Below are 18,655 nucleotides of genomic sequence, written 5' to 3' on the forward strand. Positions count from 1 at the left end.
CACAGACACACACCTGTGTGCATCCCCAGGTCTGTTATCATAAGTCAGATGAAACCACCAATCACAGAGTGTGGGTGTGTGTGACTTACAGATGATACCGATCCACGTCATCTGATGAGCCCTAAGCCTGTCCTGAGACACATTAAACCCTCTCAGTCTTTACCCAGGGATTAAAACACACTCCTTCCAAGAACTTTGCCAGCACGGCATCACTAAATGCCCACTGGGGAAACACATAAAGATAAACGTTTTAGATAAAAGTACAAATTATTTACATTGTGTCTTTCACACTCGGTGCCCCGTTGAGGCGACGTGGGACGTCCTCTTTATCAACCGACTAACAGAGGAGGGGTTCTGGATCGATGGATCACGGCCCTGGTGAACAGGGCCAAATGCAGTGACGCAGTGTAGATGTATTGCTTTGGAAAACGGATCAATGCCAGCCACCAGAACACGCATCCGACTTTACATCTGACCCCCCCGGTTGTGCCTCCACCTCCGGGCGGATTGTCTCGCTCACTTCCTACTTTTGCGGTCGTTGGTAAATAGGCTGCGTGGCTGATTGTTGATCGGCAGGTTTGGTGTTGCGACCCCCCCCCCCCCCCCCCCCCCCCCCCACTCCATTTCCTCTCCACAAATGACCTACTGTTGTTGTTGTTGCTGATGAGAAGTGAGGTGCAATGTGGGTAGTGGGTCAGACACACACACACACACATTTGGCTTTCCTCTGCCAGCCCCAGGTGGCTTGTTGCTTTGTGCCCTTGAGCTACTGGAGGCACTTAACCTAAATTAGCTCGGTCTGTCTCTGTGGCTGTCGGTCTAACTCAGACAACACTCCCTTGTCTGCAGCACGGGGGTCACGGTATCCGGCTATACGGAAGCTTCTGTGCACAGCTGTATGAAACGAGGAAGATTATTTACCTCTGCTTCTTTTTTTTTCTTTTTGTTTACCCGTAATGTGTTTTGCAGGTGATTGGAGATCAGACCCACGCCGCTGTCTTGGTAAATCAGTCGTGATTGGAGTGTCGGCTAAATGCCGTCAGAGTAAAGTGTGCAGCGAGATATTGATGCACATCAATCAGAGTTAGTCAATGAGGTAATATTCCAGCTGCTACCTATTGATTCCTGTCATTATCTCAGCTTGGACATTATTTACATCACACTTTTAATCAAGCCAGTTGTGAAATTTATGTGTCTCACACACACACTAAAAAGGGAATACAGAGGGACAACTACACGCGTGGGTCTCCAGTGTATTGCATCAGTGTTTTTGTGTCAGATTTATGGCATTTGTGTGTAAAGTTAATTATAAAATTGGATTAATGATAGACGCACACGCACAGGCCCTGAGGACAGAGGAGCAGACAGCCCTGGTGCTGAAATGTAGGTCAGGAAACAAGCGTGGCAGCCAACATAATGCTGCGCGTGTGCAGGCATCCCGCCACGGAAGTGTGTCCATGTTCGTATTAACCTGTGTGTGCGGTTACAATGATATTCACCCAGCAGCCTTTAAGATCTGCATTGTAACGTGTGTGTGTGTGTGTGTGTGTGTGTGTGTGTGTGTGTGTGTATATAAGTCCATCCAGAACCAACTGTATGCACACACACACAATAAGATGAACAATGACATCAGCCACCAGAGAGCCACACAAACAGCGGGGCCTTGTGGTTATTGATGTGGAGTGAGAAGGGCCGGGAGTCGATATGAGTGGAGACAGTGAGGCTGGATGGTAATGGCTCCTAATGCAGTCCGGGCTGCCAGGGGTCCGTCTTCATGTTACTCTACTGGGAGCTGGGTGGAGTTGTCCACTGGGAAATGACAGAACTCAGAGGAGGAACCGCTTCGATGATTTAATGAATGCTGCTCAACGTTGGCACGATCCAATCATGTAGTGTTACGCTTAATAAAACAAGGGATTTCTGACCTGCCTCACGCGCTGTCAACACCAGATAATCCGCAACTTACAGAGTTGGTGTTGGAAGAGCACTTTCTTCATCATTTTTTCATAAGTTTTCCCTGTGTTTTGTCTTTTATTTTAGTTGCTAAAAACAGGAAAAGATGCACTGAATCTGCTGCCGCAAACTAACAAACCTTCCTTCTTCAGTTCCATCTTATTGTCCCTTCGGCCTCATGGGGGGGGCCCAACAGGCCGGTGGGGTTAGATTGTGTTCAATATAAAACTCTGTTGCTGGGAGAGAGGGGGAGAGGGAAATGAACGCTTGGCTACAAATCTCCTCAAGTTTGCGACAAAACTGCCTCCCTGTCCGAAGGCGGCAAAAGCTGCGGCGTACAAATCAGCCGGCTCGTAAAACAGGAGCGTTTTAACACGAGTACCTCTTGAGATTGCAGCGCCTTTTAATGTGCTATAAAACGTTTGCTTGTGAATGCACCAAAAAGTTTGTGTGCATTTTTTTTTCCGGTCTCCTCGTGGCCGGTTCTGGTTTCGCGGCGGCGCTGAGACACTCGGCTGCGTCTCCAGTGCGGTCGCGTCCGTCCACTTGCTCCAACAGAGGCGCACAGATCTGGTCCCAGTGTCCTTCTCTTTCATCCCGGCTCGGATTTCAAAAGAGGGAGGGGGGTCGGTCGGGTCAGACACCCGCGCAGGGAAAACCAGGCATGAGCGCCATGCCTGCTGGGTCTTTGTGTATAATAACTGTTTTTTCCTTGGGATGTTTTGCATTGACATTCTGTCTACCTTTCTCCACCCGTTTCCCCGCCCTCCGCCCCTGACTTTTCTCTCTCCCTTGCTTCTTTAGTCCCTCTCAACGCGGCCTCCTCTATCGCGCCTCGCATCGCTACTCGGCCAAAATGGCTCCGCTTCCGCCGCATCAAAGAGTCTTTCAACGTCTCGATGTGGCAAAGCGCTGCTTCCCATCTCTTCCCCCCCGTTTTGAAAGTCTTTTGTGAAGAGTTTTTTGCTTTTGATACCATCTCCCCTTTCTTACCCCCCCCCCCCCCTCCACACACATTGTGTTGCCCTTTTTCAAAGACATTTCCACGATTCCCACAGACACATCAAGCTGTGTTTGAACAGATAACACAAGTATGCGCGTGTGCCCACATCAAGGCACAGAGGCATGAACAGCAGCAGCAACAACAAACAAACAAGGAGCACAGTCTGATCAGGGCGTAGTAGTTCGCATGGTGTCAATTGACTTTCACAGAGAAGCAGCCGACAGACGGAGGCCCCGCTGTCTTTCACTCAGAAGAATAACCAGTAAACTGCTGTGCTCATGTTTATGCCCATTAAAATGTGCCCCGGTTGACGCTGCAGGGGCAACATTTCGCCCGCGGCAAAATGCACTCGCACGGCACACGCGAGACACTTTGGACTAAAATTGCACTCGCACACGCGTGAGCATCTTCGGCACAGTCACCAACGTGATGTTGTTTCCTGATCTTCTGTGTGTCTGAAGGGAAGTGGTCTGTCTCAATATGTGGATGTGCATATTGTCAATAAGTGACTGTGTGTGTGTGTGTGTGTGTGTGTGTGTGTGTGTGTGTGATGGAATCCCAGCTGCTTCAATGGAGCAGGTCAGACGGAAACACCAGGGCAGTATTGAGGGAGGGGGAGGCGGATCGGCGTTACCCGGTAACCGCTGTCTGCTGAGCAGGCAGACGTGCAACGAGGGGGACAGGAAGGGAGGGAGGGGGGACAACAAGAGTTTGGTGTCAGAAAAAGGTCGTTCAGCAAATGCCAGGCCTTGAACCGAACGCGTTGTGTGCGCGCGATGCTCGGGAACTTTACCTCATGCTAAAATCATCAGTGGCAGAAAAACATCGCACCGTGTTTACTCAGGACAGCCTGTCCGTCACCTTGGTGTGTGTGTGTGTGCGCGTGTGTGCGTGCGAGAGAGAGAGAGAGAGTTGTGTTTATTCAGGATGAGTCTGAAGTTTAACTTGGCGTAACTGTCTTTTTAATTAGTACTGTACTACATGAGTACTGTAGTCGTGTCTACAGAGATTGTCAACATCATTAAAACTCTCCCTCTAATTACTCTCCAATGATTACACATTTGTTTTTTACTCACACACGAGGCAGAAAATGAAATCTGGCTTTTAGTACAAGTATAATGACGTCAACTTCCATCATCCTACAGTGCCCGCCCCCCCTCCCCCCTCCCCCCCTCTTCCCGTATCTCCCCCTCGATCCGGTGCTGATAGATAATTCGTGCTTTGCTCCACATCTCCGGGAGGACCACAGCGATGGGGTTCCCGTTGACCCCCCCCGGTGCTACGCTTTCATTCACAGAGACGTAGGGGTGAAATTAAGGGGGGGATGGATTGTAGAGCAAGGATGTTGCTCTTCATGCTAAATAAATTATACAACTTCATTCACAGAACAAGGGAAATGGTGGGACATGAAAAGAGCTAATTATCTAGTGTCTTTATTTATTCATTTTCAAGTCCAAACCATATTTGTTGCTTCTGAGTCTTTTTCAAGCCCCTCGCAACATCTTTTTGCTCACCGTAGGCAGGTCTGGGTCATAAATTGAGGTAAAATGTGTATTTAATTTATAGTAAAGGAATTCTAACAGATGCGATCGGGAATGTAGTGCAGAGCCTTGACATCTCGCTGCAGACAAGATGGGTGCTTCTCGTTCATTCATTCACAAAGCAGCGGGCCTCCTGTGAACAGATACTTGACCTCGTTTTCCACACCTCACATTTTCGCGCTTATCTCCACCCGGCAGGTTTTCCTCCGGCAACGGGAAGGTGTGCGAGGTCGGAGCCTGAACAAGACAACAGCGTGAAAGGAAGAGAGAAGGGAGGGAGGGGGTAAAATCGATGAATGCTCGATTACATTAGCAGTCCTGAAAGCGCTGATTTCTAATAGAAAAAGGAAAAAGAAGAAGAAGAAAGAGAGGGGGAGAGATGTTACGTTAGAGTTAGGGGGGCTTTTAGGGGGTCAGCTTAGCGCTCCTTTTATTGAGTCCAATTAGAAAATAAAAGCAGAGACCTGTCAGATGAAGGGGGGCGTAGGTGTGTGTAGGTGCCAGATTCAGGCACTTTGGGAATTTGAAAAGACGTTTGATAGACCTCAATATTGGATGAGGGAAGTGTGTGTGTGTGTGTGTGTGTGTGTGTGTTTTAGTGATTGGTTGGGGATTGGAAGCCGTCTGGGCAAAGAAGAAAAAGAAGAAATAAGATAGGCTGCATGTCGTTTGGAGTGGTCTCTGAACGAGACGGTTAATCACTGGCCAATACTAATGAACACGTGAGATATTCTGTGTGAATCGCTAAGAATGGCTTGATTCATACATTTATTCATTTTTAAGCAAAGTGTACTCTTAACTAAGTATCTCTTGTAATTTCGTTGGTTAGACAAAACAAGGCACTTTCCGAAGTACAGGAACATTTTTATGAATAATAATAAGTAAAATGATAAATCCAACAAAAGATTTGAGGGTTAATCAATAATGATGGTAACCGTAAGGTACAGTCCTGGAATATTTGTTTGTAAAACTAATTTAAAAAGAAAAAACGTTTAGGTAATTAAGATGTATTAATTGCATAACCGAAGGGGTATTTTCAGTAGGATTGATCTTTAATCACGTATCTTAATAATCCCTGATGTTTGCTGGCGCTAAATAAACCGCCTCCTCTGAGGTCCGAGCTCCACGCTTCCTTTGTGTTCTTCTTACGCTATGAACACATGAAAGATTGATATTGTTTGGGCGCTGGGCCTCCGCTCTCCGCTGGGAGTGAGTGGAGAGACGTATGGCTCCATGGATGGATCCCCCTAATCCTGGAGGTGGCCTAGATCTGAAGCCCTCCTTCAGCGGATAGAGCTGTTGACCTGTGTGTGTGTGTGTGTGTGTGTGTGTGTGTGTGTGTGTGTGTGCGTGTGCGCGTGCGCGCTCTGTCGCTGTCCAGAGAACAATGGGCTCTCTAATGAGTGATGCCGCTCGTGTCTCCGCCTCAGTGATCATAATACTGTACGCGTGCCAAACTGTGTGAGATATAAAAGCCGATCGGAGGCTACCGACAAAACACAGGACTCAAGTTTGGGGGGGGGGGACTAAACCCTCTCATTTTACGATGCTTATTTTTTATTTAACTACCTGGGTTGTTCAAACATGCAAAAAAAAAACCACATTGCTCATTTCTGTCTGACCGTAGTCACAAAACTAAAGCTGTGAAAACTGTGAAAGGCAGAAATATAGTTCAACAATTTGATTAATTGTTATTAATTGTGATCAGCACGGATCAAGTCCACCTGACATTCTTTAGCTCTAACGTGAGTTTGTCTGTAATTATAGTAGGATCAAGCTTATTTGTAGCCTAAATATGGTTGTTATTGTAACTTTATAGCAGATTTTGACTTGTGGCCCTTTGGAGTCAACATGAGATGTACATTCATTTAGATTGTAGGTTGCAAAAGGATTTAAAACGACTCTTCGCTATGTTGGATCTCTGGAGACACTTTTGATAAACTTTAAAGTAGTTCAGCTGATAAATTTACAGACTGGATATAATCATCATCTCGAGAGGAATATGACATTTACAGAGACTCGCTTGGAGCTCCTCAGTGACCAAGTACTAAAAATACCAAATACTGTGAGTGGACGTAGTACTAGCAGTACTCAACGCACGACCTGTAAATGTGTTACCAAACAAAAACACACACGCACAAATATAAACTGTTGAACACAGCACTTCAGAGTCGGCCCGAAAAGGTTTGGATGAGCAAGGTCGGAGATGAAGGGGGAGAGGAGGGAGAGGAGGGAGAGGAGGGGTTCCTTTCCACCCACAAATTCAAGGATCATTTGCGGTTTGCCATTCAAGCTCTTGTTGCAGCGTCCTCCCTCCCTCCCTCCCTCCCTCCCTCCCTCCCCTCTTCAGCCATGTGGGCTGAAAAGAAATACGGCCGCGTTAAGAGGGGCAGCGTGTGTGTGTGTGTGTGATAGATTGAGCAGATTGGACAATAGGAGGATTGTACGTGATCTATATTCATGTGGCACAGATTCCGAGGCCAGCAGGTTGGGGGAGACCAGACACGGGAGGAAGGGGTTGATAAAGCTGACAGATTGTCTTCGCTTTACTTTGCATGCAGGTGGAAGCTGCATCCTCCCGAGAACAGCCAACTCCACCCGTTTCCTTTATTTTCAAGAGAGCCCGAGGTTCTCCTGTAGTTTAATCAGATGCATAGGTGCATTCCCCAGACGCGTCTGCCGTAGCAGCGAGAGTCGAGTGGGGATGCGCAGATAGCGCCCGCCGCGCACAGCAGAAAGTGAGGCGAAGCGACTGGCGTTCACGGCGAAGCTGCACGAGTTGAGCTGTTGGTTTTAATGAAGCGAGTTTCACTTTGGGCTCCACCTCCAGTCCCGCAGAGAGGAGGAGGACGTGAAGGCGTAAAGGCGACCGAGGATGAGAAATGAAGGGAGAGGCAGCCAGAACTCCTTGGTAACCAAAGCACTGGGGAACAGGGGGGGCCGCTCCAACACCCCTCCTGCTGTGCGTGTGCATTTGTGTGTTTGTGTGCGTCTCCGAAAGACTGGACTGCCTGAGGGGGAAGCAGCGGTTGTGGTGGTGGTTGTGGGAGTGGCGGTCCCAGCGTGTGTGTGTGTGTGTGTGTGTGTGTGTGTGTGTGTGTGTTTAGAGAGACAGCGATAGGGGTAGAGGCTCATTGTCAGCGTAGTGGACGCTCACACACACACACACACACACTGTCAGTGAAGCCGCCGCGGAGTGAGAATGTGAGCCGACACCAGCGCTTGTTCACAGGATTCGGATTTTTCTTTTCTTAGTGCCTTTTTTTTAAGAGAGAGACCGGCTCCCAATCGGAATTATGGTGTTTATCGGGACCTCGTTAAAATCTCTGATTAAGTACTTCAAAAGGAAGGGTAAGATATATTTACTTGTACTCTCTATTGATCATTAGTATATATCAGTACTACTTTCCATGAACAGTACAGCAAATGCTGTAGTTTTCAAATTGTATTTGCACCATTATTTGTGTCTGGATTTCTATTTCTTGTGACTAATTATCAAAAAGCCATTTTCATAGTTTTTTTGTTTTTCCAAGCTGTTTTGTATCAAATGCTTCCACATGGCAGCTTCAATTAATTGCACATCATTTTTAATACAAACTGACGTTTTTCTGTGAGCATGTTGCTTCACTGCTGCCTCTGAGCGCAGTGACAACCCTCTGTTGCCCCCCCCCATCGTTACCAGGTAACCACTGAGCCAGGACTTCACAGAGCCGACAACTAATGGCACTAAATGACCCAACAGCGTTCTGTTGTTGTGGCAGCTGGAAGCATTTGAAATCACAGCTTCTACATTTGAAAACAATTGGCCCTTTTTCTTTCTTCTCAGGGCAATTTAGGGGTTATTACTGTTTATTTAGTTCTAAATGTTGCCGATAATGTGATGTATATAAGGAACCCATCCTGGGACTTCATGCCATGCATATTATGTTGTTGATGGCTGTGTATCGAGCATGTGAGCACGTTAAACAAGGACCCGGTTGATGCGGGGCAAGCTGCTTGTGCCGACTCTAATCTCAGGTGTATTTATAGCGTGCGTTTCGGTCAAGGCTGAGCTGCTATTGTTAATGATTGGCTCAGCGGTTTTTGGTAGGTCCCATGTCTTATCTTGCACAAACCTCGCACATGCCTGCACTTTGCTCCCCGGTCACCCACTGCTTATATTCTTAACTTTTTTCATCACATTAGGAGTACACACACTTTCAAGACATTGAAAGAGGTAGAATTGTAACGGTGACTCAATCTAGGTTTTATGCAAATGTTTTATGCAAAAAGGTAAACTCCCCAAAACAATTAATAACTAAGATGATTTCACGCGTTTGCAACTCTTTTAATGTCCAAACTCTGTATCTTAAAAATGTATCTGAACCGAGCTGATGCATGCAAATGATTACACCATTGGCGTGTGCCCAATTCAGGATCAACATTTATTATTGATCATAACAGCCAATAACATTGGTGTGTGTGTGTGTGTGTATGTGCCTGCACACCATATGTGCCCGTATGTGGCTTTCAGAGTTTTCAGCACCCAGTTTGCTCTCCGTCTGCACCCTTAACGGGCGCAGGGAGAGCTGGGATGTCAATGGACAGAGGGATTAAAAGTCTTCTGAAAGACTTTCGCGCCGGGTCCTGTGTGTGTGTGTGTGTGTGTGTGTGTGTGTGTGTGTGTTAAGGGGCTAGGGCATATTGTGGCTCTGAAAGGCCTGATGTGGGGACTGATGCAGGGGGACAATGCAGGCTTTGTTTCCATAGTCCCTGTGCCCTTGGTCCGCCCATAGCCTCACTGAGGTCTATTCAAACCCCACGGTCAGAGAGGAGGGGGGAGGAGGGCTACCTGTGCTGAACTTGTGGGAGAGCAAGAATATGCGAAATGGGTTTCGTTAGAAATTGATTGTGCGAGATCGTTATTTAGCCTGTTGAGCCACGTCTTTTCCGACGTGAATGAACACACGTGAGTGATCCGTCTCCTGAGCCGATGCTGGCGGCTGAACGCTCCACACCGAGCCGCAGCGACAGACGTTAAGCTGCCATTAGTCACCAGCGGCTGCGTGACTTCTAAATGAAATCATGGAGCCGTGTTTTGACCTCGCTGTGCTCATTAGGGCTCCCACACTGCTCGGGCCGCATGTGAGCAGAGCGGACAGAAGTGTTAAGGTAACTAACGTTGAGGCCCAGTAGAAGGTATCTGTATAACAAAGCCGCTACACACTGTCTCACACTTTCTCCAACGACCTATTTGTAGTCATGTATAGGCGCCCCCCCCCCACACACACACCTCCCGTCCTATACATCTACCTCGGAGGTCTCCTGTTCTCCCCCGAGACACACAAGCACACACCCCATGTATCCAACTGTGGCTCATTAGCACCTGTGAAAAAGCCTTCAGACAAAAAAGCAGTCCACCCACTCTCAGCCCCTTTCACAACCCGTCCCCTTCCTCCCGGTTCCCTCCGACGTGTCTCCCTCAGTCCCAGTCAGATGGACACGTTGTGGCGGTCAGGACAGGGACAGACAGTCTAAATGGAGGTTGTCCTACATCCGCAATCAGCTACTTATGCTTGGATACGCTCACTTGGTAAGCCGAACTCTTGTGTGTGTTTGTGGATATTTATACCTCAGTTGTTTTGCTGCGGTTTGTATTGTGTAGTTAACGAATGCAGCATGGGGGAGAGGGGGGGGGACCTCCAATTACATGATTATTAATTACATGTAATGTAATGTTCTGTTTTCTGTGTTGTCTGACTAGAAAAGTGTTAAAACTCTTGAGAAGTCTGGTCTGTTCTTGTGAGGGAATAGAGAGTTAAACATCTCAGTCAAAGACCCAAACGGTCTTAAGATCCAACTAAACGAAATGTTTCTATTTGTTTCTCTGAAGCAGTTTTTAAGCACACGTACGCTTACCTTTGGGTTTGCGTTTGTACCTTCTCAGTAGCCTGCTTGAGTGTGTGAGCCGGATATCATCCAGTGTGTGTGTGTGTGTGTGTGTGTGTGTGTGTGCGTGCTTCACTCCGACTCGTCCCTCCTCCCCCTCGGACTTGTGTGGCCAACTGTGCGATGTCTCAGATACGTGTCAAGTTGTTGGTGTGGAGACCGACGCCTGGATGCGAGTTACCTCCATCTCCTTCCTCTTCCCCTTTCTCTGACAAAAATAAACAAGTCCCTCCAGGAGCCAGTTCTGCTTTTCCCGGACATTTTCTAGTCCATCATTATTTTTTCCCCCAAGGTTTTGGGTATTACAGAACTCTAAATAAAATAACCTTTTTTCACTTTGACAACCAACCAAATTGCCTTTGAGGAAACATGCATTAAAAGATCTTTCAGGAGATCCACCAGGGTCAAATTGTGAATATAGTTTAACAAGAATCTATAACTTGATCTTTGTGTTTCTGCAGCGGTGTCCAACCTGGACGAGGAGAGCAAGTGGACGGTTCACTACACGGCGCCGTGGCACCAGCAGGAGAACGTCTTCCTACCGGGCAGCAGGCCGCCCTGCGTAGAAGACCTCCACCGCCAGGCCAAAGTCAACCTTAAGACCGCCCTGCGAGGTGAGGATCAGTCCAATCATCAGAGAATAAGTGATCAATACTTTGTGTTTTATGAGCCACTTGCAAGCTTTCTGGAAGGAGTAACATGGTTTTATGTTTTAGTCATTTTTGCTTGGCAATCAGCAGTGAACGGATGCATCAAATAATTATTTCAGCTCTGATCTTTCTGTGTAATTTTAGTTCCAATTATTTTTCAAGTGATATCTAAAATCATTTCTTTCCAAATTAAAGCAAAATACACACGCTGACAAATGTCACACCGAGAGACCGTCTGCTGTTTGTCTACAACGCCGTAAAGCGTCCAACCCTCTCATTTCTGTTCCTTCCTAAGTTTAGCCAACAAACACAACAGTGTGAGATCCTCTCCTCCATGTTTGTGCAGCGCAACTAAGAGAAAAGTTTGTTGTCGAGACGACACAGGGAGTCGAGCGGCAGCGGAGCGCCATCTTCCTAATACGCTCGCAACATGTGCAGAGCAGGAAATGGATCTACCAGTAAATGTGGTCCCCTGTTTCGCTGACAGTTCCCGGGAGAGTTGTCCACTCGTTACTCTGATAAGAGAGAGGCAGGTGTGAAAAAGGAGGTGTGCTTATGGGTGCGTAAATGGGTACATGTGTTACAATAAAGGCCCGTTGTTTACGTGCAAGGTTGGCCTTGTGTGCCAGCTGATAAAAAGAGAGGAGCAGATAAAGGGAGAGAGAGCGATGGTCAGGGTTTGTAAAGAGTTTGTAACCTGCTTTTAACAAACACACACACACACACGCACACACACCGCAGGGCCTCTTTATCTTTCCTATTGTTTGACCACTGAGCTGTTATTGCTTCCTGCAATATTCATGTGGATAAGTACCAAACACCACCTGGGAGGTTGGATTAAATAAGATGCCCCTCCCCCATCCTGTCATCCACCCAGCCCCGGGGGTCCTGAATGGAAGACAACAGGTGTCCAATGGGAGCACCTGTGATGTCCATTGAGTCCTTATGTTGTTTTCTTGAGGCTGCGGGCTTCACACCTCGCTACAACCCAGCCAACAAACCTTTAAGTTCAAATACAACTATCTATGTTTCATTTAAGTCAATGTACATGTGATTTATTTTGGAAGAAATTAACTCATTTAAAGGTTCACATCGGAAAATGAAACCACCCCATTCTCGTGCACACGTAACCATACATTTCATGTGCAGTGTGCAGTGAGCTACACGAGTCAAGCCAAGTGATCAATAACCAATCGGATGTGCATCCACACACATACGTTTCAATTACAGAAAACGGGCCAATAGGTCGAGATATATCAGGAACATTACGCAATACGATTATCGTCATGATTCAATGATGTATTAGTTTAGTCAATGATGGTGAGCAGTTTGTTCAGGGTGTTTATATATGTAAGAATATGTTTAGATTTTATCCCCAAATTTTCTTTTTTCTCATTTCCCCTTAGATTGCCTTGTTATTTAAAAGCTTTTATTATTATACAGCAAAATAAGCCGGTGCTGGCTTTTCATTTCCACCCACAAACCACAAAGTACACCAGATATCTGAAAGAACAAACAGCGACGCAGGAGAGACACAAAATGTCAAACCGCAGACATTCGGATCAAAGTCCAGAGCACACAGAATAATTAAGCGTGTGTTTTTCCTCTGATCTCCTGCCTGAACACAAGTTGAGTCTCGCTCTCAACAACACTGCTGGTTTGATGGGGCGGGGAGGGGAGGGCGTCGTGTCATGCTGGTTCTGTCTGCGAGGCGTCACCACGGCCCCCTTATGGACGGGCCATCTTATGGACGGGCCCTCTTTGGTGGTCCTTCTCGGGAGCGACTCTGCAAACATTCAGCAGAAAGCTGTTAACACGCTCTGCACGCTACCTGCTTAATCTGCCATCAATTACTGTGTTATAATCTGATTAACCTGCCATTGTAAAGTATATATGGATACATCCAGTTCATCTAATTATAGGGTTTTTGTCCTTCTTGCTGCTTGTCTTGTCCCTTAGGTGCTTCTTAGCAACAAGCGGCTCATCAAGGCTTTTTTATTTTATCACCCTTCCTCAATCATGCAAAACCCAACTATCGTAACCGCTTCCACTCCCCCCGTCATCATCCTCATTATCATCATCAAACCTTTTCTTACACACCGCTACCACATCAGCCTGTTGCTACCTTTGCCAACCCAATTAGGATCCATTAACTGACAGTATTATACATGCACCAGCGTGTCTCTCTCCGCTGAGAGGGGAGGGTGTAATTATTTAGGGAGATTGATGGCACATAAAAGGGATCAAAAGCAGCATCGCCAAAGTGCCAGGGTAGGAGTGATGTGCATGTGCTTTTGTACACATGCGTGTCAGTCTCCAAAAGGGATTTTAATTGTGCATCACACGCTGACTAAATCCCAACGATGCAAGAAAAAAAAACTAAATGTTTGTCCTTAACAATTAAAACGTCGTGATCCTTCAGCTTACGTACACAAAACACTGTGAGCTGCAGCAGATATTCAGCTGAAACGAGACAAAAGAATCCATGAGTAGATATTTGCAGGGGGAGATTTGATGCTAGATCCCCACTTACAGAAAGATGGAGAATGGGGAAAAAAACGACGGACAGTTCTGCCATCTGTGTGTGACAGACTGAAACGGATACCCTCCTCCTGGTCTCACACACACACACACACACAGCCACATTTTATTTACCAACTCCCATCTGGTCTCACACACGCACACACATCACAACCCACGTCACGTTGGTGACGAGAGGTGTGAGTGGCGCTGGGCAGCGTCCAACAGACACGGTGGTCACGTGACTGACACACAACCCCCCCCGACCACACACACACACACACAAGTTTTGGGTCAATAAATATATCTTACATCCACAGGGTTTATATATTTATGTCAGAATTTCCGTTTGTCTATAATATGTTTCTCTGTCTGTCCTACAGAATGCGACAAGTTGAGGAAGGATGGTTTCCGGAGCTCTCAGTACTACTCTCAGGGTCCCACCTTCTCCGACCCCTTACAGTCCACCAGCAGCCTTCAGGATGAGGAGGAGGATGACGTTGATAAGAAGGTACACACACACACACACACACACACACACACACTGCACTGCAGCTGTTCAGGTGTAACAGTCACCTTGTGTTACATACTGTGCATGTACCTGCACACGGCAGCCCATTCAGCGGCATGGCAACTCCCCTTCTGTCATTTCAACAGTGTCGGCCTGCCCTCCAGTGGTTAAATATGAGAATGCTGTTTAATTAGTTACCTCTCTGTCTTCATGGCGTTATTTTCTAATTATGTTTTCAACAGACGTAATTATCACCTTTTTAAATCTATTTACACCTACAAAGTGATTTTCATTTCATATTTTGCCAGTAAATCTTTCCTCCTTGGTTGACACTGTACACATCAAATTATGTGCACATTCATGAGACTGATTGGTGCATAAAGACTTCATTGTGATCAAATGTTTCACTCCCGGTTTTAGTTTTAGTTGCATTCTCTGGTATGTGGTTATTTTTAAGGCTGAGCTAAACGTAAATGGAGAATAAACACTGAAAAAAAAGAAAAAGGAATAAAAAAGTAACACAAAGTGTCGCTCTGTTAGCTGGCAGACCGTTGGTGTGCAGTGAGCTATAAACGGTTGGACAGCCACATATTTCTCCTCAGTTGTATTTCTCCCACACAAAGTGGTATGAGGGGTCCTGAGAGGGTTTAGGGGTCTTTACCCTCTTATTATCCTCGTCCCCTTTGTCCCCCCCCTCCATGTCGACCCGCCTGTTTCATTCCTTCCCTGACCCTCGACCCACATGACACGCTGTCGCCTCTCTAAACTGTCGCCTCCCATCTCTCTTCATCCGTCGTTCTACTCTGTTTGTCTCTCGTCTCCGTCACTTCCTGTTGTCCTGTGGCCAGTGAGCCTAACTTTGCCCGATGGCAGCTTCGATGCAAAATAACAAGCCAGGCCTTCTACATCCCCTCGTTTACTGCCCCCTGTGCCGCCTCTCCCCCTTTCTGCATCCAGCCATGCGTGGTTTGTATGAAAGCACCAATCGCCGTCTTTTCTAGCCAGTATTTCGCTGGAGAGCGTGAGGACAAGAAGAAGTAATGGACATTTGGTGATTACTGGATGTATTTTGGAGAACTTCATTCCAAAAAATTCAATAAATCCCTAGGAGGATTTTATTTCCACGGACAACTAGAATTGATCTATAATAAGAATCATTTGGGAGTATTTGTGTTCATGATTGAAATGGCATTGACAGCGAATTGGAAGCAGCTGGTTTTCTGTTGAAGTGTGCTTGCTGGAGTAAAGCGTTGTTGTGTGTTGCTTCTCAGCTGTAAATTGTCCTGAGCCTTGAGTACCGGGACAGTTTAATGCATGACCGATTCTCCCCCTTTTTCATAACCATCGTTGCTCTCTCGCTTTTATCCTGCTAGTTTTAAAACGCAGTCGGCGACCTGTGATGGATGTTTCCGTGGTTGTAAGCTTGTGTTTCCATTAGGGGTTTGATTGATCATGAATTATGTTTTCGGCACCGCAACGGTCACAGTGATGTAAGTCTGTTAGTGTCTCTCTCTCTCTCTTCCACCTTCCCTTTCTTCCGGCCATCGTTGACTTTGTGTTAACCAAGTCTCACCGAATCCTCTTTCTCATCCAGTCCACCGCGTCCTCAGCGGAGGACAACAAATCCCAGGTCTCCATGAGGCCCCACACCCCGCAGGGGGGCGGCGAGGGAGGGGAGAGGTACGAGGTTGACGGACAGGTTGTGTGGACCCGGGGCACGTCCCTCCCCACCCCAGAGGAGAAGATGAGGCTGGCGGCTCGGGCCGTGCCCACCGACATAGTTCCCATCAACGTCACAGGTATGACCTCCATGGCAACCGCCATCATCCAACCACTGTGTCCGTCTCCCACTCGAGTAGCCACCAATCACGCTCAGCGTGGTCTAGTAGTGGAAAATAAATGTCCCGGTCCGGTAGTTCCATATTGAATAGCGACCTACAGAGATCCAACTGCTTTTGAGTTTGATCTGGAACTAATCCTCCTTGGTCTCTGCTCTGTAACATCAACCTCTTTCAATCCCTCATTTTGTCTGTTTCTCTTGCTCTGTTAAATTTGCTTTATTTCTGTTTTACTGAGAATGAAACGGTATGATGAGTTTAATATATATATATTGTTTTTGAACCAAAGGACAGCTGGGGATGATGGAAATGTCATTAGTTTTGGACAAATTCACATCTTAACCAGGTGATGGCGCTAGATGACTAGTAGAAAAACTGTAATGTGGCAGTTGTGTATCATGTGGTTTTATTGGTATGCTCATATAATTCTCAGTAAGGCAGGACAAAAGGAAATTGTCATCTTTTTAAGTGTCTGAGTGGATATAGAATTAATCAATTACTGACGGAGATAAAACCTGTCAGTCATGAATGTCCGCCTCTCCTCGTGTACCTCCTGTGTATATCTCTCCTGTGTCGTCGTGCTTCGCGTCGACCGACCTTCACCTTCCTTCGTGCGTGTGCGAGCGCGCGCTTGTGTGTGAAAATCGTTTGACAGCTTATCCGAGGGTCAAGGCCCCTTCGCTGACTTTACGTCAGATCACGCGGCGTCTTGACGGATGAACACCTGCAAAACGCGTCGATGCAATTCCCCAGTTAGCATGTCTCGTTTTTCAGCACTCCCTGCCACACATAAAATGATTACTCTATTAGATGGTAGCGTGTGATGTTTCACTCCTAAGACATACCAGCTAGATATTGTTGTATGATGACAAATGACCTGCAGCTCAGTATCAACGTCTTCATCTTGCCACTCCGATCCCGCTGTCCTTCAGACACTAACGAGTGCTTAATGTGGTCCCGCCTGACACAAATCATTGTTGCCTTTGTCTCCTGTCACTTTACATTACTGAGGAAGAGAGAGGAAACACACACACACACACACACACACACACACGTGTAGACACAAGAGAGACATCTGGGACTTTTCTGTCATTTTCAGGGGGGAATGTGATGGACACCATCTGCCCTCATATCAATTTGTATTTCCCTTACGCTTGCATGCTGTCACCAGCTCGCCACGGAAAGAAGAGCAGTTCCTATAAGATAATCCTATCTGTATGCCTGGATGCCACTCAGCCCTTTACTATTTCCACTCTGCTGATGTTGCATGTTTAGTTTGAAGAAGAAAAAACCCACACACAAGCCTCTGCACGTTGTCGAGTTTGCCCGACTAACCGACTGCTCTCTGCCTGTGTGTGTGTGTCCGCCTGCCTTGCTCTCGCCCTCCCGGCTACCAGGGGCGGTGTTTGACCGACAGGCGAGCATCCGGCGCTCCCTCATTAACACAGACACCGTGTCCCGCCGGCCCAAGAAGGTCAAACGCAGAAAGACTATATCAGGGCTGCCTGACAACTTCAACCATGAGCTAGGTATGGATCACTGCGGGGCAATGTGTTGCCCTCTACCGTCCACGGGCCTGTACCAACACTGCGGACCAGCATCCCTCCTTTCCATTACTCCCAATAATACTAGATTTATGCTTAGCTCCAACAGCCGTATACGTTGGTCGGGAGAATGAACTCACCCCACCAGCATTGGTCTTAGTAAGTCATGTCGAGTGGGAGAAAAGGACACATGCTAGTCCGCAGTGTTGGATCAAGGCCCTGCAGATGTTCTGTGCTTCCTTCTTTCAGTCCTTCATACCAAATGTCCTCAGTTGCTCTCCTCCACCCTGTTTAAGTGCCAGGAACCAGTTATGAAAGTTTGGTTTGGTTCACCTTTGTGTCTTAATGATGTATATGCGCCTTAATCCCGGGGGCCTTAATGATAATCGTTAGCATGTATTGCATGTGTGTCTTACTTACCAGCAAGTACTGATTAAGAGACAAAATAGGCCCCTGATTACAAACACCTCAAAAAGCCCCACAACCCATTTTCACAACATGTCTTTAAATCCTCCAAACAGATGAGGGACGCATAGTAAACACTAAGTTTCAGAGGTCCCCGACTGAGCTGAGCTGGGTGTTAAGCAAACACTAAGCTTTTTAAGCTGACGCTGTGCTGTGATGACGCCCCTGCACGGCCAACGTTTATTTACACGTTTTCTGAGCCGCGGGACCAGCCGACAACAGCCTGTGAATGTCATGATTACTGGGCCGGGGTAACGGTCCCAGTGCTGCCTCCCTCCCTCTGCTCGCACAAGACCTGCAGCTTAATCTATCGCAGCAGCAGCAACAGCAGCCAAGCTGTCACTCTCTCAGCAAACGGAGGAAGAGAGGGGATGTTGGGTTTAGAGAGAGAGGGAGAGGGAGAAAAGGGAGAGACAGCATCAAGGAAGTGAGCGTATGTTCTGGGATACCAGCATCAACAGGAGAAGCACCACAGATGGGAGACCGGCTACAGATCGTCTCTCGTTTTGCAACTCGTTCTTCAAATTGTTTGTTTACAAGCCGGTATGTGTGTGTGTGTGTGTGTGTCCGGTATACCTGCATTCCTGTGTGTCCTAGTCTCTGTACCTCTGTACCTGTATGACGATACGTGACCATTTCCACACCGTGTACGCTCGTGTCCATGTCTGTGTGGGTTCGTTGGCTGCCTTACCGCGGCGGATT

The 18,655-nt window shown here is 47.1% G+C and overlaps 1 protein-coding gene across 20 annotated transcripts in view; it reads left to right on the top strand.

The window, feature by feature from the left end:
• The window catches only part of nhsl1b (NHS-like 1b), a 76,821-nt gene that overhangs the window by 48,819 nt on the left and 9,347 nt on the right, over positions 1 to 18,655 (top strand). For 7 of the 20 annotated variants that reach the window (XM_040160393.2, XM_040160395.2, XM_078093315.1 and 4 more), the window contains 4 exons: positions 10,887 to 11,039; positions 13,979 to 14,106; positions 15,701 to 15,905; positions 17,342 to 17,473. In XM_040160393.2, coding sequence (XP_040016327.2) covers positions 10,887 to 11,039; positions 13,979 to 14,106; positions 15,701 to 15,905; positions 17,342 to 17,473 — 618 coding nt within the window. Of the gene's footprint in view, positions 1 to 7,364; positions 7,849 to 9,909; positions 10,070 to 10,886; positions 11,040 to 13,978; positions 14,107 to 15,700; positions 15,906 to 17,341; positions 17,474 to 18,367; positions 18,497 to 18,655 lie in introns of those variants that run through there. The other 13 variants (XM_040160399.2, XM_040160404.2, XM_078093313.1 and 10 more) reach the window with 8 other exon arrangements.

The sequence above is a fragment of the Gasterosteus aculeatus genome, chromosome 18 (genome assembly GCF_964276395.1).
Source record: "Gasterosteus aculeatus chromosome 18, fGasAcu3.hap1.1, whole genome shotgun sequence".
In the NCBI taxonomy this organism is placed as follows: Eukaryota; Metazoa; Chordata; class Actinopteri; order Perciformes; family Gasterosteidae; genus Gasterosteus; species Gasterosteus aculeatus.